The following is a 27804-nucleotide window of genomic DNA, read 5'->3' on the forward strand; positions in this document are numbered from 1 at the left end:
TTCAAATCAAAAATGACAACATATTCTAGATTCATTACACAATGTAAAACATTTGAAGCCTTTTTTTGTGTCAATCTTGATAATTGCTTATTGCTCATGGAAATCAAAAATCCAGTATCTCCGCAATATCAGAAGATAAATTTATAACACAGAAATGTCGACCTGGGAAGAGCTCTGATCTGCTAATTAAGTCAAAACACCTGCAAAGGTTTCCTAAGTATGTTAATTTATGCACTCAATACTTGGTCAGGGCTCCTTTTGCATGAGTTAATGCGTCGTGGCATGGAGGCAATCAGCCTGTGGCACTGCTGAGGCGTTATGGAAGCCCAGGCTGCTTTGATAGCAGCCTTCAACTACTCTGTGTTGTTGAGTCTGGTGTCTCATTTTCCTCTTGACAATACCCCATAGATCAGGGGTGTCAAACCGGTTCCACGGAGGGCAGAGTGTCTGCAGGTCTTTGGGGTTTCCTTTAAATTGGTTCCCAGGTCAGACCTGAACAACCAGGTGGGGGTAGAAATTAACCAATTAGTGAACTCATTAATCAATCAGGTACAAGGTGAGAGCGAAAACCTACAGACACTCGGCCCTCCGTGGAACCGGTTTGACACCTGTGCGCATAGATTATCTATGGGGTTCAGGTCAGGCAAGTTGGCTGGCCAATCAAGCACAGTAATTCAATCAGCATCTCCATAAAGCTTGTCAGCAGATGGAAGCATGAAGTGCTCTAACATCTGGTAGATGTTGCATTTACTCTGGACTTGATTAAACACAGTGGACCAACACCAGCAGATGACATGGCCCCCCAAATCATCACTGACTGGAAACTTCACACTGGACTTCCCACTCTTCCTCCAGACTCTGGGACCTTGATTTACAAATGAAATGCAAAATGTACTTTCATCTGAAGAGAGGACTTTGGACCACTGAGCAATGGTCCAGTTATTTTCACCCAGGTAAGACGCTTCTGATGTTTTCTCTGGTTCAGGAGTGGCTTGACACTAGGAATGTGACACTTGTAGCCCATTTCCTGGACCTGTCTGTGCATGGCGGCTTTTGATGCACTAACTCCAGCCTCAGTCCAATCCTTGTGAAGCTGTCCCAAGTCCATATATCGGCTTTGCTTGACAATCCTCTCAAGGCTGTGATCATCCCTGTTGCTTGTTCACCTTTTCCTATCACACTTTTCCCTTCCAGTCAACTTTCCATGAATATGCTTTGATACAGCACTCTGTGAACAGCCAGCCCTTTCAGCAATGACCTTCTGTCTTCTGGACAACTGTCAAGTCAGTAGTCTTCCCTATAATCGTGGTTGTGTGTACTGAAGGCTCAGGGAGTTTATTGGCTGATTAGAGCTCTTCTCAGATTTATTCTAATATTTTGAGATACAAGATTTTTTTATTTCCATGAGCTGTAAGCCATTATCAAGATTGAAACAAAAAAGGCTAGAAATATTTCACTCTAAGCATAATTAATATGTAATATATGGTATCAGTTTTTGATTTGAATTATGTATAAAAAGTTACTTTTCCACGTTATTCAAAAGTTTTTAGATGAACCTGTTAGTTATTTGAGGATGGATTTACAGACACAGAAATTGTTTCTTTCCTTTCGAAAAGGAAGATTTTGAGTGAGGAACAGAAGGTTTAAAATTAAGAGACCACAGCCAATTGAACGCTTCTGTTTCTCACTCAAAACTTTCCTTTTCAACTTTTTTGGAAAGGAAAGAAAAGGGTGCAGTGGTCTCTCAATTTTTTCCAGAGCTGTACCTGGAGCATATCTAACAGGCCTGTTTAAGGTACTTATCCGTATGGTATATATTTTTAGTCCTATGTGGTCAATCCGCATACATTGCACCGTTTTTCACTAAAAAATGTATTCACATGCATGCTTTCTCTACGTTTCTTTGACGTAGTTGCAACGGATGCTCATTTTTCCTTTTCCCAAAACAGTGCACTTCCGGGTGTAGGCAGCAGCGTGTGAATATCAAATAGCTGACGTAACAAAACTTGACATTAAGTGAAATATACAATGTATTGATAAGTTTAATGTTTGAGATACTATATTTTATATATATTTAATGCCGGTGAATATAACGTCAGAGAATAATTTTGCTCGGAGTCAAGGACGAGGAAGTCAGCTACGCTAGCCTAGCTCGGACCGTCTGTGTTGACATTCATCAATTTAGAATGAAACTGATGGATTATGTTTTTTGACCTCACGATGAAGTATCTGCTGATTATAGTTTTTCTGGCTCCTTGTTGGGTCAATTGTGCGATTAAACGAAGAACAACTGAAAAAGAAACACGGAAAAATGACACCGAATTCGGTGAGTAATAATTGTCTAGGTACATGTAGCTAACGGACGTGATATATGCTAGCAGGCACTTCAGTCAGGAGAGTGCAATACTTACTGTGTTTGGCTATATTTTAATTAGCAAAAGTTTGTCTTCGGCAGGTTGCTGGCTTGTTGACTAACAAGTTGACTTAATAACTAATGTTATTAGTTAACTTTTCTAAGCAATATCGATATCAGGGACTAGCTGGAGAAATTGGATGGAATGTTTTTCATCATGCTGTACATTATCAAGTTGTGGTGTCTACAAGTAAAGACTGGGCGACATCAATACATTTTTCCAGTGGTGCCAAATTAGTGTTCTTAATTGTAGTCCTGGTCAATTAAAGAAAATATATAGTAAATCATACAAAACACATCTCTATAATTTTACCATCTGCGAGTTTGAATTTGTTCCCGCTATCAATATCAGCAAAGTTGTTGAAAAATGCCCAAGTAGTGGGGAAAACGGTCGTCCATCTTCTTTCAAACTTGGTGTGTATGGAGGACGTCAAATAAGATGGCATTTTGAAAAATGTTGTCCCACTCTTCCATACAGAACTCGAAGCCCCTATACGTTTATTAAGCATGATTTGGGTTTATTCCTGGATGTCTCTTTGCCATTCCTAAACCGTTTATTTGTTTGCTTCTAAGCAATTCAGAGCAATTATTTAACCAGGCAGTTACATCAACAACCTGAGATAATGTTTCAGGGGCAATTAGCGTTTACTGTCTTGCTCAGGGACAGAACCACATAGCTTTCACCTTTGTCAGTTGGGGGGTTAGAACCAGGGACCTTTTGGACATCTGTTAGATGCCCTGACCACTTTGTCTTCCTGCCTTCTTTGAGTGTTTGGATCATTGATTTTCTGCATGACCCAGCTGGACTTCAGCTTGTGCCATGACATTCTCCTTCAGATTTCTCAGATGCAGAGCAGAATACATTTTTCCTTCATGACCTGAAATTTCTCCAGGTCATGACACAGCAATGCAGTGTCAAAATATCACACTACCACCACCCTGCTTATCCATTAATACTGTAGAAGTGTTTCTCCAGACACACCAGAACCAAGTCAGAACCAGACACATGTTGTTCTAAATATCCTCTCAAGTTTGCCAAACACACCTGTCAAGGCTGATGGAAGAATGTTACATGGATGTGGACAGTCAGAGTGGAGCTTTTGGGATGACATGGGTCCTAAATTATGCAAAGCAAAGATCGTTTAGATAATTAAAAGCTTCACACTTTCCTACTAGCCCTGGAAGACAAGGTTTGAGGTTGTTTGGCTTTGGAGTAGGAGAGGGATCCCTTAATGATTGGGCTAGCTATACGATTTCACTTTAAACAGGAAGTAAAGTGATGAGCTCCCATTTTGGCCTTTCCAGGCCTCTGAAACATTAATGTAGAAAACTAATTTTAGTCTTCCTGTTCCTGACTGCTGCATAATGCCTGCGTTGCCACACAGACCGTTGACAACCAGTCAGGTTAATCTGATTCAGCCAATCAGGAGGAGCAACGATTGGAACATGAATCAGAACTGATTTTTTACTGTACCAGTGTCTCTACATATTGGCATGACATTAAGGTCTAGAGTCTAGATATGCCTGTCTGTCTCTCGCTCTCTCATACTCTGTCTCCTCCCAGAGGCTCTGAGCTCATTGCTGACCAACTTTGAGGTGCTTCCTGGGGCCAGTCTCCGTCAGCACTCTGTCAGGAAGAGGGACGTTGATGCAGAGTCCCACCTGGAGCGCCTTGTCAGCTTCAGTGCCCTGGAGAGGTAGGGGTCATCAATGGTTTGTCTCCACACAACGATGCCAGCTAAGTCAATACAAATAAAAGGAGTGGAGGTCAAAATGGGCTGTTTAAGAAGCAAATTCATTTAGATGTTTTTAGTTTCTGGTCTTGTCCAGTGGGGTGGAAAAAATAGCTATTTTCATCCTAAACGATTTGTTACTTTTTTTTAAGAGTTTTTGTATTCATTGCAACTGTGAAATAGCAACACATTGTTAAAGTTAACATTTGTTTGCACCTTTTGAATGAACCCAAATATATACACTCCTTCTGTTTGTCACTATCAAATCTCTCTTTTTCTCCCTCAGACATTTCAAGCTTTACTTGACAACTAACACAAACCTGTTCACAGAGGACTTTAAAGCTGTGTTTGTAGATGAGCAGGGGAAGGAGGACCTCTATGACATACAGCTGCAGAACTACTTCATTGGACATCTTGTAGGTGAGTCGTGTGTGTGTGTGTGTGTGTGTGTGTGTGTGTGTGTGTGTGTGTGTGTGTGTGTGTGTGTGTGTGTGTGTGTGTGTGTGTGTGTGTGTGTGTGTGTGTGTGTGTGTGTGTGTGTGTGTGTGTGTGTGTGTGTGTGTGTGTGTGTGTGTGTGTGTGTGTGTGTGTGTGTGTGTGTGTGTGTGTGTGTGTGTGTGTGTGTGTGTGTGTGTGTGTGTGTGTGTGTGTGTGTGTGTGGGGCTATGGCTATTAGTAGAATCACTTAAGTGTGTCTGTGTGTGTAGGCGAGGAGAACTCCCGGGTCCAGGCACACATGGATGGGCACGAGTTCTCTGCTCACATCCTTACAGAGGAAGCGGAGTACAATGTAGAGGTAATCAATGTTAGAGGGAGTACAATGTAGAGGTAATCAATGTTAGAAGGAGTACAATGTAGAGGTAATCAATGTTAGAGGGAGTACAATGTAGAGGTAATCAATGTTAGAGGGAGTACAATGTAGAGGTAATCAATGTTAGAGGGAGTACAATGTAGAGGTAATCAATGTTAGAGGGAGTACAATGTAGAGGTAATCAATGTTAGAGGGAGTACAATGTAGAGGTAATCAATGTTAGAGGGAGTACAATGTAGAGGTAAATGTCCCCAGAACAGGTGCTAAAGTCAGCCCACTGTATTCTAACAAGTCTCAAACTGGTCCAAAACCGTTTTGGTGAGTTGAAAGTATCAGCCATATAAACGCGTTGGTGCCTTTGTGATGGTATAAGACTTACGGACATCTTACCACTCCTTTGTCCACTTGATCCTTTTCCTCACTTCCCTTTAATGCTTGTCCTTTATTGGTCTTTTTGTCCCCTCCTTCCCTTTCCTGTATTGTCTCTATCTACACTTTGTTCTCAGCCGCTGTGGAGGTTCACTGAGGGTCCGTCCGATGGGCGTCTGCTTGTCTACCGCTCTGAGGACATCCGGAATCTCAGCCGTCTGGCTTCCCCCAAGGTCTGTGGCTACATCCACGCTGGGTCTGAAGACCTCCTGCCCCAGAGCGCTGGAGTGAGGGAGCCCCATGATGGTGAGAAACGCTGTCCTTACATACGGAGAGGAGTCGTCTCACACTCCAGGTGCCTTTGTTCTTACGTGTGTCCCGTCAGAAGTGAGAACGAGTCAGAAACATGCGTCTACTTTATACAAGCCTGTAGTGTCAGGACACTGGGATGAGGAGTGATGGAGTAGGAGGTAGGCAGCCGGCCTTTATATCCTGTCCACACACCGCCTCTGTCTTATACATAGACTGCCAACTGGGTGTTATATAAATACCTGATTCCTTTCAGCTCTTTTTACAATGTAAAGCTCAGTAGAATGACAAGGACCTGGGGAAATAAGAAGGTGTCAAGACACACCGTTCTCTATTCAAAAAACGATGTGGAAAACGAATGCAGGTGAAGGATTTCCACACACTGAGCATTCAAATGTGTTAGAACTGAACTTTTGCTTAAGGCTGATTGGGGGAGGGGGGGTGAGAACACACCCCCTCTGTTACAGGACAGTCACATGTCTAGTGGAGGGAAGTAAGACCATATGACTGCATGGAGGCGCGTGGGTGCGTGTGTGCGTGTGTGTGCGTGCTGTTAGATTCTGTCCAAGTTTGATCCATGAACAAAATAAATGCAACCAGAAGTCAGGGGAGAGCCATCTTTATTCAGCATGAGTCTATGATGTTTTCCTTCCATTTCTCATTTCCCATCAGTGTGCGCGCCGACTGGTTTGAAGTTATGTATCAAAGCTCAGTCAAAATGGGTTTAGTCATGAGGGAATTAACGTATCCACCTGGGTCCTAAACCGTAATAACAACTTGGTCTGTTTAATTTGGGTGTGGTTTTGGTTTAAGTGGGATGGTACCCAAAAGTATCTGGTACTGACTTGTTTCTAAATTGTACTGAGAGGTGTGGTTCTGTCATCCAATGTTTAGCACAAGCTTATTTAATTAATCTCAAACAATATATCTTGTTTTTATGTGGAAATCAAATCTAGATAACGTGTTTTTATTGGTATACTTTTTCATGAGAGTCATTGAAACCAAGTCACAGTGTATCCAGCAACTCCATTTTACAGAATATACAGAATTGTTAGGTAGCCTGCTAGCTGAATGGTATGATCAATGGTCAATCAATGGTATGAAATGGCCAGTTAGCTAGCGCTGCATTTCAATCAATGGTATGAAATGGCCAGTTAGCTAGCGCTGCATTTCAATCAATGGTATGAAATGGCCAGTTAGCTAGCGCTGCATTTCAATCAATGGTATGAAATGGCCAGTTAGCTAGCGCTGCATTTCAATCAATGGTATGAAATGGCCAGTTAGCTAGCGCTGCATTTCAATCAATGGTATGAAATGGCCAGTTAGCTAGCGCTACATTTCAATCAATGGTATGAAATGGCCAGTTAGCTAGCGCTGCATTTCAATTAAGGCTGTGAAATGGCTTGGACTAGCTAGAACTATACCGGTCTCGTTCGGTAAGAAAAGACGTGGAAGAGAGAAGTTATGTTATTGTTTAATGGCAGGATTCTAACACAGTGCCCCTTTAAAGGGGAATACAGACAGACATCTAAGATTTGTCTAAATTCATAAATCGCTTCATGTAATTGTTGTTAAATATGCACGTAACTCTGTCACTCAGGAAGAGCAGGGTTGAGCTAGGAGCAAGCGTCCAGTCACAGGGCTGCATTGCTCACCTCCTATTAGGGTACTTCATAGAACTTGGGGAAATCACGATTTATCAACACTACATTCAGAAGTTTGGGGTCACTTAGAAATGTCATTGTTTTACATGAACACATACATGAAATGAGTTTGAATAGGAAATAGAGCAAAATGAATAGAAAATATAGTAACTGACAAAGTTAGAAATTATGATTTTTAATAGAAATAATAATTGAGTCCTTCAAACTTTGCTTTTGCCAAAGAATCCTCCATTTGCAGCAATCACAGCTTTGCAGATCTTTGACATTCTAGTTGTCAGTTTGAGGTAATCTGAAGAGAATTCAAAAACAAAAACCTGCCTCCATAGATTCCCTCCACAGAGAGAAGAGATCGTCCTACAACCACAAGAGGAACACCTGCCCTCTTCTCCTGGTTGCTGACTACCGCTTCTTCAAACACATGGGCAGAGGAGAGGAGAGCATCACACTAAACTACCTGGTGAGAGCCCCTACCCTATTGGTCTGCCTGCTTTAAGATTCTTTAACCTATTGGTCTACATGGTGAGAGAGCCATTATCCTATTGGTCGAGTTCCTGCCGATTTACATGCTGAATTCCTTTTGTCTGGATGAATAATCTTGTGGTTCATTTTGAATCCCTTCAACTATATTGAGTTTCCTGTATCTTGCTTTCAGACAGAATGTGTTAGTGTTGTTATTGAGCACATACGTCCTGTCTGTTATCGTTCCCCCAGATTGAGTTGATTGACAGAGTGGATGACATGTTCAGGAACACTACGTGGGATGACGAGTTCACAGGTTACGGCGTTCAGATCCAACAGGTGAGGTCGACTGCTGCATTTCTGTGTGTGGGAACTGGTAGTAGCTGTCATGTAGAAGTATGAAATGCTGCATTTTCAACACTGTCACTGCTGCCAATGTAGCTCAATGTGAACTGAAGCTGAGCGGAGCAGGGAGGCTGGACATCTCTAATTCCCTCATTGAATTTGGAAAAGTGTTTTTGCAGTAGGCTGTGAAAGTGCCTTGTGTGGGAGGGGAAATACAGTTGGTTCCACCTGCTGTGGGAATAAATTATGTCAGTGTGTTTTACTACAAAGGCACTGCTCTCTTACGGATGTTTGGGTCAGTAAAAACATACTCCATCTAGTCTCCTGACCTTTAACCTGATGGCTTGTACAGAGCATTCTGGGTGCTGTAGTACTTACTCCATTTGGTCTCCTGATCTTTAAACTGATGGCTTGTATAGAGCATTCTGGGTGATGTAGTACATGCCGGGTATAATAAGTTGTACTGAAGTGGTGATGTGCTGCTTGTAGATTATCATCAACAAAGAACCCACCAGTGCCCCGACCTCTGCTGGGAAAGGCTGGAGCCACTACAATATGCAGGGAAGCCCCATCGAAGGCAAGGATGTGTGGGACGTAAAGAAACTACTGGAGGTGAGACATGGCCACTGCCACTACTCCTCTGTACTCTGCTGTACTCTACCCTACACTACTGTACTCTGTTCGGCCATACTGTCCTGTACTCTGCTGTACTTCACTCTTACTGTAATCTACTATATTTTACTCTGCTATTCTATTCTCGCCACTTCTGGCCTTGGATCCTCGCCACCGACTGAACAAAGTAGTCATTAGGATTTGTCCAGGATTGACTAAAACTTTGCTGGTTACAAGCTTCAGTAGCTACAATACTTGAATCAGTGTTTGAGGGTGTAGTCTGTCTACTGGAATCAGTGTTTGAGGGTGTAGTCTGTCTACTGGAATCAGTGTTTGAGGGTGTAGTCTGTACAATGTGTATGTCTACAAGGAGGCTCTACATTAATACATCTTAAGGTTTCTGCATGATACTAGAGTTACAATAGTACTTGCCCTCTGAACCATATACAAAGGAGCGTAATCTAAGAGGCCAAGATGCTAAATTATGATTCAGTCCAATATCCATTTATAAAAAGTGAAAGAAAAGGAAAAACTAAAATGGTAGCCGTATGCAATCATCATTGTTTGACTGTGAAAAGGGAACCCAGTTTACAACCACCTTCTTATCAGAATGGGAACAAACTACTGTTGTTTTTCTCCTCTGTCTCCAGAAATTTAGCCTGGATATTGCTGGAAATGCCAGCATGGTATGTCTGGCCCACCTGTTCACTTACCAGGACTTTGATGAGGGAACCCTGGGTCTGGCGTACGTTGCCCCCTCCAAGGCCATGGCTCTGGGGGGACTCTGTCCCAAACGTAAGGGCCCTGTCCTCATGTTCGGTCAATGACTGGTTTGTCATGGTGTTTTGGTAATGCTTGGATGAACCCATGAGTGCTCCTCTATTTTCTCGTCTGATTTCTGTTCCACCTGCAGCTTATTTCCCATCTAGCTCTGTGAAGACGCCCAGTTACCTCAACACCGGTTTAACCAGCACCAAGAATTATGGCAAAACCATTCTAACCAAAGTAGGTTCTCATCGAAATAAAGTCTTGGCACTGTTCATATGTTTTCTGTGTTGTCTATTACACACCAGAACCATAACCACTAAAGTCCCTGTATTTTATTATTTATGACCTCTTTGTGGGTCATAGGTTAGATGAATGACCCCAAGGCAGAAATCAAACAACATGAGGGTTAAATGACACTTTTGCGACATATTTTTGCTTCATATATTTAATGCTTACAGCTTAGATGTCACAATAATTTCATTGTTCAGAATGATGCTTTGTTATTCTGTGCATTTGATGAATAAAATACTTTGATTGACCAGTCTGTGGGTCGTTGAGTTAATGAATTAGTCCCCACCAGCCCTTTAGGTCAGTGGACCTCATGTATCCTAAATGGCATTTAATGCGTTTTGGATTTCTTTGGTGCTTTAAGCGTGTGTTCCCCCGCCCCTAACAGGAAGCAGATCTGGTGACGACCCATGAGCTGGGCCACAACTTTGGGGCAGAACATGACCCTGACAATGTCCCCTACTGTGCCCCAAGTGACGACCATGGGGGCAAGTTTGTTATGTACCCCATCGCCGTGAGTGGGGACCATTACAACAACAAGGTGAGGCTGTTCTTCAGAGGGTGATCTGACCAGGACTATGCTCCTCTCAGTGGCAGGGCTTTACACTATGTACTCAACGCTCATATCCCATTGTCTTATGACTAACCCCACATCTTGGATGTAACGGTCTGTCAACAGCTGATATGTAATGTATTCTGCCTCTGTATGTGTCTACGACTAGCAGAAATCTGAACTCCAACTGTTATTCTGAGTTTGTATGAAGATACAAAGTGATTTTAGATGATTTTTGGTTCCACTGCCAAATGACTCATGTTCACATTCCAAGTTATCTTGTTCCTGGGTGTGTCTTCTGCCCCCAGCGCTTCTCTAACTGCAGTAAGACCTCCATAGGCAAGACACTGCGCATCAAGGCACCTATCTGCTTCAAGGAAAGGAACAGCAAAGTGTGTGGTAACTCTCGTGTGGAGGACGGAGAGGAGTGTGATCCAGGCCTGCTGCACCTCAACAGTGACCCATGCTGCTCTGCAAACTGCAAGTTCAAACCCAAATCCCAGTGCAGGTAGAAACCCCCAGACGCCCCCGACACAGCCAGACGCCCCCGACACAGCCAGACGCCCCCGACACAGCCAGACGCCCCTGACACAGCCAGACAGAGTGGCTCCCCTTTACTGGCCTTTAATGTACAGAGTGGCTCCCCTTTACTGGCCTTTAATGTACAGAGTGGCTCCCCTTTACTGGCCTTTAATGTACAGAGTGGCTCCCCTTTACTGGCCTTTAATGTACAGAGTGGCTCCCCTTTACTGGCCTTTAATGTACAGAGTGGCTCCCCTTTACTGGCCTTTAATGTACAGAGTGGCTCCCCTTTACTGGCCTTTAATGTACAGAGTGGCTCCCCTTTACTGGCCTTTAATGTACAGAGTGGCTCCCCTTTACTGGCCTTTAATGTACAGAGTGGCTCCCCTTTACTGGCCTTTAATGTACAGAGTGGCTCCCCTTTACCGACTGACTTTGATTTACAGGCCCGGCTTTGATTTACCAATTGGCTTTTCTTTACAGGCTGGCTGGCTTATTGATGCCTTGGAGCACTTTCTCTGCCCCTCCCTCTTTCTGACTCTACCTCCCCCTCCCTCCCCCCTTCTTTTAGGTCTTCCTATTTAGTCATGAAGGCTATTCTGGAGGCAAATCTGCCCCAAAGGTGGAATTCTGATTAGTTGACTCATTGTCTCCCTCCAGGACATGATTCATGATGAAGACAAACTGCCTGCTTCACTGTCCTCATTCTTTAAATGCTATGTTCTGGGAATGTCTCCTGCCCAACTAAACATACATTTCTCTCTTCTCAGTTGGCCCCTCACAAACAACTGTGCTGTTTGGGAACATTTCACACATCCTAAACATTGTCTTTTTCTGTGGTTCATCCAGTGACCGGAACAGTCCGTGCTGTAAGAACTGCATGTTTGAGCAGGCCGGAAAGACGTGCCAAGAGCCCATCAATGCCACCTGTAAGGGTGTGTCCCTTTGCACAGGTGAGACCTCTAGGTCCCTAGGTACATCAATGCCACCTGTAAGGGCGTGTCCCTTTGCACAGGTGAGACCTCCAGGTCCTTCTGCTGACAGTCTGTGTTGGTCTGACTCTCTCCATCCGGGCAGGGCTTAACAGTGACTGTCCCAACCCAGACAATGCCCCGGACCAGACCGTCTGCGTGGACAGTGGGAGGTGCAGCAAGGGGGAGTGTGTTCCCTACTGTGTGGCCATGCATAACCTGCTACCCTGCGCTTGTAATGGTATGACCTGCTGACAGACACACTGCCCCGGTCTTCGTGGCACCACCCCGCTGGGACCTCAGCCTCTCTTCCAGCTGTGTTTCTGTGTTCTACCTAGATGATATTTCCATGGTTCCATCTGTTTCCATTATCAAAGTGAATCCATTAAAACGCTGGACGTGGTTTATGAGGAAAGCCCATGTGAGCCTCGGCGCCTGTTCAGAAATCAGAGCGATCCTCGTCGTCACCACCTAGTGTCTGAGCATTCATACCCGTTGTTATCAAGCAGGCAAATCTAACCAGGACAAACCAGATCGTTGACGAGTTCAAAAAGGATTCCAACAGATCTCTTTGGGTGTAGCCAATATTAAGGTTATTTATTTGATTTGAGGACTTTCACATGGTCACTGCCCAAAGCCTTGAAATCCTTGTTTGCCAGTCTAGTCGACTCTAAATAAAAGTTGTTCTCAGGGCATATTCCATATATTGTATCATATATGTTGTGGAGGTTGTCTTTGAACCTAACCTGAACGTTTTGCTCTGATAGAGACAAAGAACTCGTGTAAGGTGTGTTGCCGGGACAAAAGTGGCATCTGTACTCCCTTTGTCCAAAATGACGGGAACTTCCTGTACCTACGCAAGGGAAAGCCGTGCACCGTGGGCTTCTGTGACGAGGGCGTGAGTGACTCACTATTGGTGAACTTTCACTGAAATCTTTCCAACCTCTGTGATGAATGTCTGTGTTTTGTCAAATTCATCTTTCCAACGCTAGTGATGCATGTCTCTGTTTTAGGGAAAATGTATGAAACAAGTCCAGGATGTGATCGAGAGATTGTGGCATTTCATCGATAAGCTGGACATCAACACATTCGGTGAGTGTGGACGCTGTGTTGCAACTGGAATATCCTGATGGTCTCTGGATGTTCTGAGTGTGGACGCTGTGTTGCAACTGGAATATCCTGATGGTCTCTGGATGTTCTGAGTGTGGACGCTGTGTTGCAACTGGAATATCCTGATGGTCTCTGGATGTTCTGAGTGTGGACGCTGTGTTGCAACTGGAATATCCTGATGGTCTCTGGATGTTCTGAGTGTGGACGCTGTGTTGCAACTGGAATATCCTGATGGTCTCTGGATGTTCTGAGTGTGGACGCTGTGTTGCAACTGGAATATCCTGATGGCCTCTGGATGTTCTGAGTGTGGACGCTGTGTTGCAACTGGAATATCCTGATGGCCTCTGGATGTTCTGAGTGTGGACGCTGTGTTGCAACTGGAACAGATGATGTGGAAGGCTGATGTGTTTTTGTCTCTGCTGTAGGGAAGTTCCTGGCTGACAACATTGTGGGATCTGTGGTGGTGTTCTCTTTGCTGTTCTGGATCCCTTTCAGCATCCTGGTTCACTGTGTGGTGAGAGATCCGAAACCCTCCTGACACCAGGGCTGCCCAGCCCCATTCCTAATCTAGCACACCTGATTGTAATAATTAGCTGGGTAAAAGCTAAATCAGGTTAGTCACAGCTGAGGATTGAGAGGCCCTCCAGGATGGTAGATCTCCGGAAATAGGGTTTGGCAGCCTTGTATCAGGACAAAATATAGGCAAAATGTAAGCAGTTGTGAAATTGGGCCAAAGTGGTCCTATTTTGTATACTATCAATCTGGTACAGTTTCATGTGCTTAAATCCAGATTTGCATCTGGTTTCCAGTTTATCTGCCAAAAGATACTTTTACAGCCAAACTCTTGCATTGTTAGTTAAGACACCTAAACAGTAAGTGTAAGGTACACTAATGGAATGTTGTCTTTGGTTTCTTTAGGATAAAAACCTGGACAGAGAGTATGAGGAAAACTCCAAGACCATTTATTTTCCCAGCGTAAGTTCCTCAAAGCTTCCATTACCCTGCCATGTCCAACACAGGTGCTTAGTTTGAGTTCTGACATTGCATAAACATGAACATACTAATCCCTTTACATAACTAACTAGAGAGCAGGTTGTCTTATCCCAATTCCAAATGAAGACCAACACTTTACTGGAACTTCATAGATTCATTCCAAGGCCTATTTACCTCTCAGTGGGCATGTTGGCATGGCAACCTATACTATTATCATCCAGTCAGTTTAGATTTGCCGGCAATTCCTAAAGGCAAGTGTTTAGTAACAGATTTGGAACGTGGCCTTAGTTTACCCCAACTCGGACAGCTCGACAAGGCTCCAGCCGGACTTCTGGTGGTCTGGAGGGTTCGTGACAAATTATCCTGAATAATTGTAAACCACAGGATATTTGGGTGACATTGACCTGTCAGTAACCTAGACCTGACAATGACCTGTCAGTGACCTCGACCTGACAATGACCTGTCAGTGACCTCGACCTGACAATGACCTGTCAGTGACCTCGACCTGACAATGACCTGTCACGTGTTTCGTTATCCTTGGCCCCTCGTGGAACTGCAGCAGATGGTTGAAGTGCCCGTGTGTTGTGGAGATCCACTCTCTGGTGAGTAGGTGAGGCATGGGGGGGCGGGACCAGGGTGCACGCTGTCCGTTTGTGTCACGAGGGTGCGCTGTGTGTGAGGGAGGAGCACTGTGTTGTCTTTGTGAGGTCGAGTGTTGACCTTGTCTGGGACCTGCCAGTGTTGCTGCTGTGGACAGTTAATTACAGAATGAGACTGAACCCACTGGGTCTAAGTATTATTTATTTACACAATATCCTGTATGTTGAGACAATGGTAAAAATGTGGTCCCTCACTAATAATGACACATTCATTAAATGTATTTCATAAGGCCCTTTACATCAGCAGTACTCCGCCTAAAACTCCAATGAACAGTGACCAGGAAGAACTCTGTAGCCAACCAGGAAGCTGATTTTGACCTGGTCTCTTCTGACTGGATGGGTAGAGGTCAAAAGTTTTCATGTCATTTTAGGCTCAAATGATTTAAGGTATTCAAATGCTCAGATGACCAGTGGCTCAGAAGTACTATACTGTTTGATTTATTTATGATAAGGACAGGGTTACAGATGCAGCGAAATATTTCTGTCACAGGAGGCATCAGGCGTAGTCTAAATCAGCAACACCACACGGGTTTGGACTGGGGAGGAACTAGCTAGTAGTTGTGGGGCCTAGTGGTTCTGGTGGTCCTGGTCCAAGGTCTGAGGTCTTCCTGGAGTGAGAGAATGACGCAGCAACCCCCACCCCCAATTGAAATAAGGTGTCTGACTAACATATTTTATGAGTAACGATTGCTCCTTCTTTGGACTGATCCTTTTAATGAAGTAAATACCGGTTCTGGTTGGAAAGACCATCACTCGCTGAAGTTTCATCAAAACCAGGCCAGTGGTATCTGAAAGACCGCATTGATCTAAGGATCAAACCGTGGAGACGGATCCATAGTTAGATGAGATGTTCCAGGTGAGTTGGTGTAACATCCGCCCGTTGTTCCCTCAGAACGCAGAGATGCTGAGCAGTCTGGAGTCAGCCTCCGTCCGCATCGTCAAGCCACCTCCGCCTCCCGCCTTTATTTCCGGCGCTCAGATCCCACCCCACTCCCTCCCTCCTCACCCGCCCACGGGCCCGTGTGCCTCAGGCAGCAGCAGTACCCTAGCCCCAGGCTCGGCTTCGGGCCCTGGCCTTTCACCGGTGAGCGGGGCGGTGGAAGGCCTGCGCATGGAAACCATCCAGGAGGATCCGGTCTGCGACTCTCACCTCGACCCGGCCGAGGGCGACTTCTCTCCTCCCGCAGGTTCCAACGGCACCAAGTCATCCTACGAGGACCTGACAACGGACCAGAACACGCCGCGGGCGGGTCGCCTGGACAAACGGCGCCTCACGAGGCAGGCCTGTGTCGAGGACAGTAAAGAGACCCAGTGCTGAGGGAATGCCTTCACAGAGTGGTCTGAGGTAATGTGGTCCGGACAGTCCAGTATAGATACCTAGCCCAAAGAACCACACACACTCCTGCATATTCATGAACACACTAGCACCATATCACACATACTGTATAGTACAAACTTGAAAACATGAGTAAACATTTGTCCACAAACTGTTGAAGTAAACTCTGACGTGTAGAGCCTGGGATTCTAGTTACACAGTGCTGGTTGGTGGGCAGAGAAAAGGTGTCTTGTTGGATTTCTGCGAAGGGCACAGGCCCATGTGGGATTAGCTACATGTAGATTACATAAGGTCACTTTGTAGGGGATTTATGAGTAATGGGGCTCTGATGTTATTGACTGCTGCAGCTTAGGACTGTCTAGGTAGTGAATTAAATGCATCTTTGGGCATCTTATTTGTGCCTTTTATAGTTTCAAGGGTCAAAGCCACGTGCTTCCATCAGGCACCACTCAGTAAGATAGATGCCAATCAGTCCAGTCTTTTGTAGTTAATGGTATTTTTAATGTTGCCTCTTTCCATTGTCATGTCAATAAAATGTGATTTCCCTTTTTTTCAATTTTTTTTTATATTTCCTTATTTTTTTCATGTTTCAAAATATTTTAGAATGTTGTTCTAGTGCTTATCACAATGCTGTCAACAGCTGGTCTTATGAGCTTGAACTGCACCTCTGTGAAACAGTATTTTGGTGACGCCTACAATTAACCACTGCTAACATTGCTGATGAACTGGATGCCATAGCATAGTTCTAAAAGGTAGAACGCTTGAAAGGGGTACACTGTATTTTCTGGTAGTTAAAACCAAACAGATGAGTACACTACCAGAGATTCAGACTAGCAATTAGACATCACAGGATACTACCAGATGAACATCCATGTCACCACTGAAATATTAGTTCAAGGAGAAATCATTTACAGTGTTATGCCTGCACAAAGTTTCATGTGAACGTTTTTCAACCCAAAGTAATTTAGTTAGCAGCACTTGGTAAGATGAGATGCCATTGAAGCAATGCAGAAATGTACTGTGTTTTTATGTCTCTAGTCAATACTTTTCTATGCAGTCAGATATAGTTTGTTGGTTTTTGTTCTACAGAAAGACTAGTGCCTTATTGCGGAAGCTGAGACAGATTGTTTTATTGTGTCCCCATTTTGGTTGCAATAATCTACTGTAAGCAATGTCTCTTACCCAGCTGGAACGTGTGCTGACTACTGTAGCCTGACAGCCAGTGTGAGTGTTGTCCTCCACTTTGTGTTTGAATATTGTTGTGCCAATGATGTATGAATATCTTCTGGTGGAACGTTACACTAAAATATTGTTTTAGTCTTTTCACTGTTTCCTGTATCTTAAACAATCAGTACAAATGTTGATTCTTATGAAATGTCTTGTGGGTCAAGGGTGTTCTTCAGCTATGCTATAACCATGCTTACAGGGTCTGGATATTTATCTTGATCATAAACCTTCATCAGAGGATTAACTGTAGCAGCTGAGGAACAACTCATTGACTCTCTTTAATCTTTTATATAAAAGCCTCTATGCTAATAAATGTAATAAAGGAATTCCACAAAATAATTGATTGTGCATTCTGACAAAGATTTCAGGAAATCAAAACATTTTAATTTAATTCTGCTTTATACAGAATGCGGAAATGCCCCTACCACCCAAGGGTTTAGGGTCCTGGGGGCTTTCAGCCAGACAGGGTGGTCTCTGGGTGTTTAGGGTCCTGGGGGCTTTCAGCCAGACAGAGTGGTCTCTGGGTGTTTAGGGTCCTGGGGGCTTTCAGCCAGACAGTGGTCTCTGGGTGTTCAGGGTCCTGTGGGCTTTCAGCCAGACAGTGGTCTCTGGGTGTTCAGGGTCCTGTGGGCTTTCAGCCAGACAGTGGTCTCTGGGTGTTTAGGGTCCTGGGGTCTTTCAGCCAGACAGAGTGGTCTCTGGGTGTTTGGGGTCCACGTCCCCCCAGTACGGCAGGATGAAGGGCAGCTTCTCCACTTTGCTCCCCAGGAGGTTCCACAGGTGCTGAGCCACAAACTGGTTCCCGCTCTCAGAGAGATGGAGCCCATCAGAGAGGTAGCCTGTGTAGTCCTGTAAAGAAGTCTGCAGTCAATACTAGAGCTCCTTCTGAATAGGAGTGTCTCCCAAATCACAAATGTATGAAAGAGCGCTGTGATGGCTCTAATCTATTCAAACCTATCATGAATGTTGTCTACATTAACAATATTCATGCCCTGCATACACACTAATTGTGAAAAGTAAAAGCATACTTGTTAGGGAGGTCACCATGGTAACAGTGGAAGTTATCAGGAAAAGAGCTACTGAATAAATACTGCAATGTGGATGTAACTGAATGGAGCAGAAGTTCAATTTAATCATCAACATGGGTACTGCTCTATTTCTATTGAAAGCAAGGATACTGCTCCATTTCTATTGTCAATATGGACACTGCTCCATTTCTATTGTCAATATGGATGCTGCACAATTTCTATTGTCAATATGGATGCTGCACAATTTCTATTGTCAATATGGATACTGCTCCATTTCTATTGTCAATATGGATGCTGCACAATTTCTATTGTCAATATGGATGCTGCACAGATTACATTTCAGCCCAAGCAACAGTCTCATCTATGTCAAAGTGCTTCATTTGACGTCACCTGCCCGTCTTTCTGCATCAGAGTCCAAAGGTCGAGCACATCCACCCCACACTGACCTGCAGCCTGGACACAGACCTGGGCATACTGGCCGGTCACGGCGTTCAGGCGGTTCAGGACACTACCTGCAGAAAGAGGAAAAACAGGTAGTTTCAGGAAGTTCCCATGTTTCCCCCACATATTTACATATCCATATTCTTATTTATTTTAAAATTCTATTATAAGAACAACTATTTTGATTGTATAAGTCTCCATCCCCTCAGATAATACTACTAGGCACATTTTGCAGTAATAACAGTAGTGAGCCTGAGGGTTTTCGACTAACTTTGCACACCTGGGTTTGGCAATACTTGACAATTTGTCTTCACAAATCCAGTCAAGTACAGTCAGAGTTTCTTGGGGAGAGTCAGTTGACAGCAAGTCAGGCAATACGTTTGATTATATTTATGTTGAGACTTTGCTACAATGATTAGCCTTTATTCCTTAGTCATTCCACTCTCTTTGACTGTGTGATTTGTGTCTCAAGGACCAATCTGTAATTTGCTCTATTTATTTCCACCTCTATTGTGACAAGTGCCCCTGTTCCTGATAAGAAGCATTTAACATGATGCTGCCACCACCATTCACAGTAGGGATGTTCTCTAGGTAATGTGCAATGTTTGGATTGTTCCAAGGTTCATTTTATCAAAAAACTAATCTCATACCTGTAGCTTATTGCAAGTCCTCAACATTTAGCTGCTGCGCCACCACTTAACTCGCAAATAATGAGAACTATTGTACCTAAATAGGTAAATAAAGTGTCCTGTATTTCCACTTAATAATAAAGGCCTTTGAAATCTGACAATAATAAAACATTACCCATATCCAAGTATGATGTGTGAAATCTGAGGGCACTAGAGCAATTTTACATGATTGTTCAGGAACAAGCTTCTCTTCATTCTGTGTATGTTAACCTTTTAAGATGCACTCTTTCTCCCAGGCTGTCTCGTTGAGAGGTGGGGGTGTGATGAATATGACCTTATCTGCAAGCACGCCCACCGAGCCCAGGTGTTTGACTATGTCCTTCAGGTTCTCACAGTACTCCGGCAGTGGGATGTGCTGTTGTGGGTTTGTATCTATAGAAAGAGAGATTATTTTATTACTAGTTACAGCAGCAGCGTTATTTAATTTAAGGGATAGAAGGGTGTGGATTAATTTGAACCAACACTTGACAATAGTAAAAGCTTAAACATTCGCGGTACCTTCCAAAGCACAGTCGTTGGCTCCAAAAAAGACGGTGACAGCAGCTACATGGTTGTTCAAATCGCTTTCTTGTGAGATGAGGCGAGGCAGGACTATCTTAGCCCACCTGGTGTTGTAGCCTGACAACCCTCGGTTCACAACGTCACATTTTCTAGTGGACAAATGTGAATGTTTCAATAACGCCTAACCTTACATGTTTTTCATGGTGTGTCAAATGGTCTGTGGGAATTACGGGCATCTGACATCCCTACCCAATGCCAGTGCAAAAGGACTCACCTGGCTAGTTTGTTTGCTAAGTCGGAACCCCATCCGTTGGGTTGGAATGAAAACTGAAACAATCACCAACAAGAAAGTGTGACTAGCTAGCTTCGACAGTCAAGCTAATGGTGGTAAAATGAAAATGGTATCGTGCAAATAACGTTAATGAATTAGCTAAAAGATTTACCTGTGTGATTGAATCGCCAAACAATATGACTTCAGGCCAAATTATGTTTTTGAGTTTGGACATTGCTGGCTGGTGGAAATCTTTAGCCGTAACACTAAAGATCTGTGCTCACTGTTGACTAAATTACAGCCTTGCATGTGAAATTGTGCCATCTACCGTGTGGAGGTGGTTGGTTAAAAAAGCATGTCAGAATTCAAGAGAACGTTGTCGCCTTTCTGTTTCATAATTGCATTTAGCAGAAACATGGAATGACTAGAATTGTACTTATTATTTGGAAGGGTTATATTAATGGGCATGCAACAAACACGTTTTGCAACTGAAAACAAAATGTACTTTCTTGTCAAGTCTAATTCGTCCTTCCACGTTTGAGTCGATTTTGTTTTGTTTGCTGCTTAATAAACAAGACCCAAAGTACAACAGACGTATTATATCACCATTTCAGAATCAGGCTATCTTGGTGTGTCTTAGAAGCTTTCAACTCCTTTTCATCTCCTCTGAGTGCCCTCAGCTGGCCAACAATACTGCTAAAAAAATAAGATTAGATTTAACTTTAATGTCACTGAGCAAGTACAATAAAATGAAATGCAGTTAGCATCTAAGCAGAAGTGCAAATAGAAGGTGGCAGAAAATGTGCAAGTATTAAGTATATGTATATTACAAGTGGAATGTATAGATGTGCAATGAAGGCAAATGTAGACCAAAAGGGAACACGTAATCAACACAGTATAACACCAAGTTAATGAAACTTCAGGGATATCAATCTGTCCAGTTAGGAAGCATACGTGATTGTGAATCATTGTCACCTGTTTTGGTGCAAATGAAAGTGACAACAGGTGCACTGGAGAGGTAACAGCAAGACAACCCCCAAAAAGGAAAATGTTTTGCAGGTGCTGGCCACACACAATTGCTTTTTCCTTATCCTTCTGGACTGATTCTTCTCTAGTTTTGTGTTTTGCTAATGTCCTTGTGTCTCCCATTACAGTCTCAAAAGTATGGAGGAGATACCAGGAGACGGGCCGTTACACGAGGAGATCTGGACAGGGTAATAGAAGGGCATCAACGCAGCAGCAGGACCAGTATCTTCCTTTGTGCGAGGAGGAGCACTGCCAGAGACCTACAAAATGACATCCAGCGAGCTACTGGTGTGCATGTTTCTGACGGAACTGTCAGAAGGTAGCATGAAGGCTGAATCCAATTGAGAACCTATGGGACGTTAAGTATCAGTGCATCCGACACCAACAAGTAGCGCCACAGACTGTCAAGGAGCTCACTGATGCCCTGATCCAGGTCTGGGAGATCCACAAGGACACCATCCACCATCTCAGCAGGAGCATGCCCAGATGTTGTTGGGAGTGCATACAGGCATGTGGGGGCCATACACACTACTGAGTCACATTATGAGTCGTCATGATGAAATTCACACTAGTTGGAACAGGCTGTGATTTCAATTGTTTACTTTGATTTTCAGTGTGAGTTTGATTTCAGCCCTCATTTGGTTGTGGATTGGTCTGTTACATCAGTGTTCTCAACAACATTACACAATGTAATGTAAAGAGTTTGATCTTTAATATATTTAGTTCAGTGAGACCTGATGTGTGATTTAAGTGTTCTCAAAGAGGTATAAACACTTATGCCAGCAAGAATGAGTTACCCACGTAAATTAAAATATATGGGGCCGGTTTCACAGACACAGATTAAGCCTAGTCTAGGAGTTTTAATCATTATTTCATATAATTTGCACAACTCGTCACAAAGCTGGACCTTGGTAGATCGGGTGCTTCTCACTGTGGACCAATTAGAAGCCGATTTCTTGCTTTCATCTGCAGGACAAAGATCTTCATGCTATTCTAAGATATGAACTACATATGGGCCATTTCTAGCAGCCGTACAGTAAATTTTGGCCAAAGGATGATAAAGCTGTTTCCTCGTTTAACCACTAGACGTATTTTACTCGATGTTACTGTGCGTTTGTATGAACTTCCGTCTGTGGCACACACGTCTTCAAAATACCACCGAAGAACCCTGAAGCCATCAAAATAGTTCCGGCACAAACATTATTCCCACCAATTAGAAAACGCTATTGAGTTTTGATTAGATAGATAATGAAAATACACTTCAGAGTTGCTGGTCACGTAAAATATAAATATAACTGCATCTTAATGCTTTGTCACAAACTCGTTGCACTCTGGGTGTTTGCCTACTGTAACCAGATAAAAACGGGAGGAGATAATAATCATTTCGTTAAGGTCATGCTGCGTCATGCCTTTGTCGTCACTAAATTCCTAGTAGACGGTACGGGTTGAAGTCGTGATTTGGCACATGTTTTTATAACACATAGAACAAGGTACACATCTCAGTTCAATAAAAATATGTATAATATTCTTGTTAACGTAATTTATGTGAATGTTATTTTGAGAATGCACTAGGCTACAAGTACAATATTTAATTTAAAACGCACTTGTAACCTAACTAATAGATGTATACGGCTCCGGTGTATGTTCTAATCTCTCCAAAATAATCTCTTAAATTTATCTAAATTGCGTCCCCTTTAAGAGCTGTTGGGTGGAGCTCAAAGGAAGTGAAGTGTCAATGCGAGTCTCGCCTACACAGAAGGACCCACGTCCCCTTTGATGAACAACAGTCCAAAACAGCCTTTAACTTGCTTAGAACAAGTTCAAAACTGAGGTATGCCCCGAACATTTGTGCGTAGTGTTCCGGTTTGTCACTTTCTGTAAAAATTCACTATAATTCATCCTTTTTGAGCGTGAGTTCAACAGGAGTATTCGTTGGGTGTGGGTGCGGCAAATGTTTATCCTAGCAACGGGTTTCCGTTATACGGGCATTCATTGATTCATTTTGGACAATGGAATTTCATTGAGACCCTGTCGAATTTCTGGGACAGGCGTAACATAGTGTCAACTGAAAGTGAGCGTCTGGCAATATACACACACACACACACACGTACATACATACATACATACATACATACATACATACATATACACACATATATACACATACATATATATATACATACATATATAAATACATACATATATATACATACACACATTCTATCACTTGAAGTTACAGACTTCTACATGCTTTGTAAGTGGGAAAACCTGCTAAATCGACAGTGTATCAAATACTTGTTCTCCCCACTGTATATATAGATATATAAATCTTCACGTTGTACAGCACTAACAGTATACACATTATTTTTGCGATTTAAGTTAAAGATATATTACAGGCGTAACATGGAGTGTCAACAGAAAGTCAGGCAATACATATACATATACTCATACATATATACACTCACCTAAAGGATTACTAGGAACACCATACTAATACTGTGTTTGACCCCCTTTCGCCTTCAGAACTGCCTTAATTCTATGTGGCATTGATTCAACAAGGTGCTGAAAGCATTCTTTAGAAATGTTGGCCCATATTGATAGGATAGCATCTTGCAGTTGATGGAGATTTGTGGGATGCACATCAAGGGCACGAAGCTCCAGTTCCACCACATCCCAAAGATGCTCTATTGGGTTGAGATCTGGTGACAGTGGGGGCCATTTCAGTACAGTGAACTCATTGTCATGTTCAAGAAACCAATTTGAAATGATTCGAGCTTTGTGACATGGTGCATTATCCTGCTGGAAGTAGCCATCAGAGGATGGGTACATGGTGGTCAACATGGTGGTCAGAAACAATGCTCAGGTAGGCCGGGGCGTTTAAACGATGCCCAATTGTCACTAAGGGGCCTAAAGTGTGCAAAGGAAACATCCCCCACACCATTACACCACCAGCCTGCACAGTGGTAACAAGGCATGATGGATCCATGTTCTCATTCTCCTCTGACCTCTAGCATCAACAAGGCATTTTCGCCCACAGGACTGCCGCATACTGGATGTTTTTCCCTTTTCACATCATTCTTTGTAAACCCTAGAAATGGTTGTGCGTGAAAATCCGAGTAACTGAGCAGATTGTGAAATACTCAGACCGGCCCGTCTGGCACCAACAACCATGCCACGCTCAAAATTGCTTAAATCACCTTTCTTTCCCATTCTGACATTCAGTTTGGAGTTCAGGAGATTGTCTTGACCAGGACCACACCCCTAAATGCATTGAAGCAACTGCCATGTGATTGGTTGATTAGATAATTGCATTCATGAGAAATTGAACAGGTGTTCATAATAATCCTTTAGGTGAGTGTATATGTGTGTGTGTGTGTGTGTGTAGGTATGTGTTTATATATATATATATGTGTATATGTGTATGTAATTGCCTGACTTTCTGTTGACACTCCATGTTACGCCTGTAATATATCACAAAAATAATGTGTATACTGTTAATGCTGTACAACGTGAAGACGGAATACACAAAGTCAACATGATACAACTAATGGGTGGTTAACACGTAAGAGAGCCTGTTGTTGTGGCCAGTATGTAGCGTAAACTTTTATATTTACTTTGTAGTCATTTTTTTTGTTGGACTTTTCCACCCAGAAAGCCTTACAGTTAGTGCCTTCATCCTAGAATAGCTAGGTTGGACAAACACAAACCTATAGTAAATACATTTTACTCAATAAGTAGTTATCATCAAATTCACATATACACAACAAATATGTTCTAGTACTTAGAAGCAGGAATATGAACCAAAAGTGTACTTTTCCAAGTGCGTGGATGAGTGCATCCCATTCTTGGTAAACACAACTGACAGTTGTTCTGCAGCCTCAACCTCTTTTGTGGGCATTGCAGGGGAGCTGGAGAGGAGTGCAGGAGTCATGGTGAAGAATGTTCCGGAAGGTCAAAAAGCGGCACAGCAGCAGCAGCTCTCAAAGCAGTGAGATCAGTACTAAGAGCAAGGTGGGCTACCTTACATGATACTACAGACTACCATCTCCTGGGTCTCCTTTGCCCAAAGGAGGCCGTCAGAAAGTCTGGCAGACAGAGTGAAAGAGTCTTTACATTAGAAGTTCCCACACATGACAGTGGCCTTCAATCCTGTCAGAAGAGATTTGAAGTAATGATGTGAAAATAGATCTGCTCTTGTGGGGAATAACAAGCAAATGCTAAGATATTTAAGCCACAGAGAAACTGCTCTTTATTATCATCTATGCATTAACTTCACAGCTGTTCTCTCTGCTTACCTGGCTGCTGGTTACATTTCTCACTAAAAACATCTTGCCAAGGACTCCTGAATGAACAGTTACTTGGATCTCTCTTCCGGTTTTCCATTCAAACTCTACTCAAAAGTGTTTGCTGTGTTTTTTTTCTTTGCTTCACATACACAGATACTGCAGCAGAAAATATGACATCCAGTCATGTTTGAGCTTTTGACTTGTTTCTTTCTTTCGACAAAGTAGTAAGATGCAGTGTGCTGTTCTCTCTCCTCTTCAGTCAGTGGACTCCAGTTTGGGAGGTCTCTCCAGGTCCAGTACTGTTGCCAGCTTAGACACTGATTCCACCAAGAGCTCCGGTAAGAACCACTGTCACGCCTCCGTTCATTCATTGTCTTGCATTTGGTGTCCAATGAATACCATCATGACCCGGTTGTGATGCTGCGATGATTCAACTGTCTGTAGGTAACAGTGCTGTGTCTGAGACATGTGCTGAGTTCCGGGTGAAATATGTGGGAGCCATTGAGAAGCTGCAGTTTGACATGAGTCAGACTCTTCACAAGCCACTAGACCTTATCAACTACATAGATGCAGCCCAGGTAGGAAACCCTCTGTAGTTTTTGGTTATGGGGTTGTGTGGCAGGAATAGTCACTGTATCCTTGGTATGAAGAAGGAGATGTTGTTGTGTTCCCACCAAAGCAAGATGGAAAGCTGCCATTTGTGCCTGGAGATGAGGAGATGGTACTGGCCGTGTCCAAATATGGGGTCAAAGTAGCGTCCATGGATCAGTGTGTAAGTTACTTTAACTTTAACATTGTAGTTAAAAAATAAATGTAGTTTCACACTGGTTACAGGGTTTGTGGTTTCTCCCACATCCTGGTTAGAGGGTTTCTGGTTTTCCTGTGTTACTCCCATACCTTCGCTGTTTGCTGTGTAGTGATTGTCTTGTGGGATGGTTGTGGTTCTGTGTAGGACGTTCTACACCGCCACCCACTCTACCTGATCGTGCGGCTGTTGTGTTACGACGACGGCCTGGGGGCTGGGAAGAACCTGCTGGCTCTGAAGACCACAGACGCAGAACAGACAGGCTGCAGCATCTGGGTGTATCAATGCCACAGTGCGGTCAGTGGTTGTGTGCTTTTGTGGAGGGTGTGTGTGTAACAAACTGGCAATCCACAACACTGTCAGAGCACTTCATTCACCATAAACAGCCTTCACTTTTCACGCACCGGTTTTCCTAACCACATTATCTCATTCTGAGGCATCTCACGGCAACATCCTGAGGTCTGGTGCTCTGTAGCTTGTCTCTCCACTTCCTGTGCCAGTCTGAGGGAGACTGAAGGCAACACTGAGCTGTACAATGTTTATCTCACATTCAACAGTCTTCCCTTGTCTCGTCGTCCATTCATGAACATAGGAGTGATGCAGGAAGAGATGGCTCAGCCGTCAACATCCGTCAGTATAGAATAATCTGCCAAATGACTGAATGCTGTTTCATTAGGTTTCCTAATACAGGAATATCACTGACTGAAGTGCTGTGTTTCATATGAAGTGGTTTACTTTTCTCCACGTCTCCAGGAACAAGCCCAGGCCATCTGCAAGGTTCTGTCAGCCTCCTTCGACTGTGTGCTGACCTCGGAGAAGTCCTGAAGGACCGTGGGTGTTGGGAGTTTACAACAGTCACATGACTTACCCAGCATGCCCTGCAACACCTCTCACACCATCCACCTGTCAGTTGACCATCATGACTGTGGCTTGTCTTAATGCTGTTAATCTGACTTAATGTTATTTAATGTAAATACATTACAAAGTCCAGTTCATGTTTCCTGTCATGGCTGCACTTTGAAAGACAGTGGCCATCTGGTTTCAGGTGTCTAATAATGATCTTTAATCCAGAGACTCCATTTTCCTGGTTTAATGGCCTGGTTAACATGGTACGTTTGTCAGCCACACAGCAGTTACTATATCCACCATGGAAGGAGAAACCTGCTGTCATGCTGTCTTCTCACCCCCCCATACAGACCAAAGGGACAAACCTTATCAGGACACTGTAACACTGATTGTGCCTCTTACCCCCTCTGGTACCCGCCTCGCCCACGCTGCTTCTCTTTCCTGGTGTTTCTCCTGAATCCAGATGGGATTGGATCAGTTAATTCGGTACAATAAAGGATTTTAATGAATTGTTCATTGTTTTATTCAATTCCCATCCGTTTGTCCTTTTAACAGGCCAGTTAGATTGACTGTCCAGTATTCCAAAATGTCTGCCTTTTCCAGTGGGATTCATGGGATGCCTGCTTCCTCCTGAGCTCTGAACCTGGGTTCCAAATTACGACATGTTAATGAATTGTACACAGCCCTGCAGGATCAAAGACCTTTTCATCCAGTATTAAAGAGCAGAGGACACCCTGTTTACACACCCTGGCTGTGACGCTAGTGAACC

At 43.5% G+C, this 27804-nt stretch overlaps 3 protein-coding genes across 7 annotated transcripts; 2 read left to right on the forward strand and 1 right to left on the reverse strand.

The window, feature by feature from the left end:
- Positions 1–864: 864 nt before the first annotated feature.
- adam17a (ADAM metallopeptidase domain 17a) lies at positions 865–17481 on the forward strand. Of its 3 annotated transcripts, none has more exons than XM_034297196.1 (20): positions 865–953; positions 3978–4110; positions 4433–4566; positions 4854–4942; positions 5464–5632; positions 7626–7756; positions 8011–8097; positions 8593–8715; positions 9366–9510; positions 9629–9720; positions 10160–10312; positions 10633–10832; positions 11696–11799; positions 11924–12058; positions 12585–12715; positions 12831–12909; positions 13353–13441; positions 13846–13902; positions 14480–14522; positions 15472–17481. In XM_034297196.1, the coding sequence occupies exons 1-20, from the start codon at positions 878–880 to the stop codon at positions 15879–15881; spliced, it is 2580 nt and encodes an 859-aa protein (XP_034153087.1). In that variant the 5' UTR covers positions 865–877; the 3' UTR covers positions 15882–17481. The 3 variants fall into 3 exon arrangements, with proteins under 3 accessions (XP_034153087.1, XP_034153085.1, XP_034153086.1); XM_034297194.1 differs by lacking the exon at positions 865–953 and adding an exon at positions 1945–2326; XM_034297195.1 differs by lacking the exons at positions 865–953; positions 14480–14522 and adding an exon at positions 1946–2326.
- Positions 17482–17504: 23 nt separating this feature from the next.
- On the reverse strand, positions 17505–20384 carry iah1 (isoamyl acetate hydrolyzing esterase 1 (putative)). Its single transcript, XM_010879655.5, has 6 exons — positions 20245–20384; positions 20076–20128; positions 19799–19950; positions 19511–19672; positions 18561–18682; positions 17505–17991 (listed from the first exon to the last, which is right to left on the reverse strand). The coding sequence occupies exons 1-6, from the start codon at positions 20305–20307 to the stop codon at positions 17821–17823; spliced, it is 723 nt and encodes a 240-aa protein (XP_010877957.2). The 5' UTR covers positions 20308–20384; the 3' UTR covers positions 17505–17820.
- Positions 20385–22478: 2094 nt separating this feature from the next.
- itgb1bp1 (integrin beta 1 binding protein 1) lies at positions 22479–27179 on the forward strand. Of its 3 annotated transcripts, XM_020054270.3 has the most exons (9): positions 22479–22588; positions 22798–22929; positions 25002–25109; positions 25644–25722; positions 25829–25962; positions 26064–26156; positions 26337–26486; positions 26747–26819; positions 26943–27179. In XM_020054270.3, the coding sequence occupies exons 3-9, from the start codon at positions 25038–25040 to the stop codon at positions 27050–27052; spliced, it is 711 nt and encodes a 236-aa protein (XP_019909829.2). In that variant the 5' UTR covers positions 22479–22588; positions 22798–22929; positions 25002–25037; the 3' UTR covers positions 27053–27179. The 3 variants fall into 3 exon arrangements, with proteins under 3 accessions (XP_019909829.2, XP_010877958.2, XP_019909830.2); XM_010879656.4 differs by lacking the exon at positions 26747–26819 and having other exon boundaries at positions 22483–22588; XM_020054271.3 differs by lacking the exons at positions 22479–22588; positions 22798–22929 and adding an exon at positions 24504–24660.
- The last annotated feature ends 625 nt before the right edge of the window (positions 27180–27804 follow it).

Source organism: Esox lucius, chromosome 15 (assembly GCF_011004845.1).
Source record: "Esox lucius isolate fEsoLuc1 chromosome 15, fEsoLuc1.pri, whole genome shotgun sequence".
Classification (NCBI taxonomy): Eukaryota; Metazoa; Chordata; class Actinopteri; order Esociformes; family Esocidae; genus Esox; species Esox lucius.

Bases quoted from the DNA above. Each gene is read 5' to 3' on its own strand.
- adam17a (XM_034297194.1), top strand. From the start codon at position 2,203: ATGTTTTTTGACCTCACGATGAAGTATCTGCTGATTATAGTTTTTCTG. The intron at 9,721-10,159 runs GTAGGTTCTCAT...CGCCCCTAACAG, and splicing joins GCAAAACCATTCTAACCAAA to GAAGCAGATCTGGTGACGAC. The intron at 10,313-10,632 runs GTGAGGCTGTTC...TTCTGCCCCCAG, and splicing joins GGGACCATTACAACAACAAG to CGCTTCTCTAACTGCAGTAA.
- iah1 (XM_010879655.5), bottom strand. From the start codon at position 20,307: ATGTCCAAACTCAAAAACATAATTTGGCCTGAAGTCATATTGTTTGGC. The intron at 19,951-20,075 runs GTGAGTCCTTTT...TTTGTCCACTAG, and splicing joins TTAGCAAACAAACTAGCCAG to AAAATGTGACGTTGTGAACC. The intron at 17,992-18,560 runs GTGACGTCAAAT...ACTTCTTTACAG, and splicing joins TGATGCAGAAAGACGGGCAG to GACTACACAGGCTACCTCTC.
- itgb1bp1 (XM_020054270.3), top strand. From the start codon at position 25,038: ATGTTCCGGAAGGTCAAAAAGCGGCACAGCAGCAGCAGCTCTCAAAGC. The intron at 25,110-25,643 runs GTGGGCTACCTT...TCTCCTCTTCAG, and splicing joins AGATCAGTACTAAGAGCAAG to TCAGTGGACTCCAGTTTGGG. The intron at 25,963-26,063 runs GTAGGAAACCCT...TTCCCACCAAAG, and splicing joins ACTACATAGATGCAGCCCAG to CAAGATGGAAAGCTGCCATT.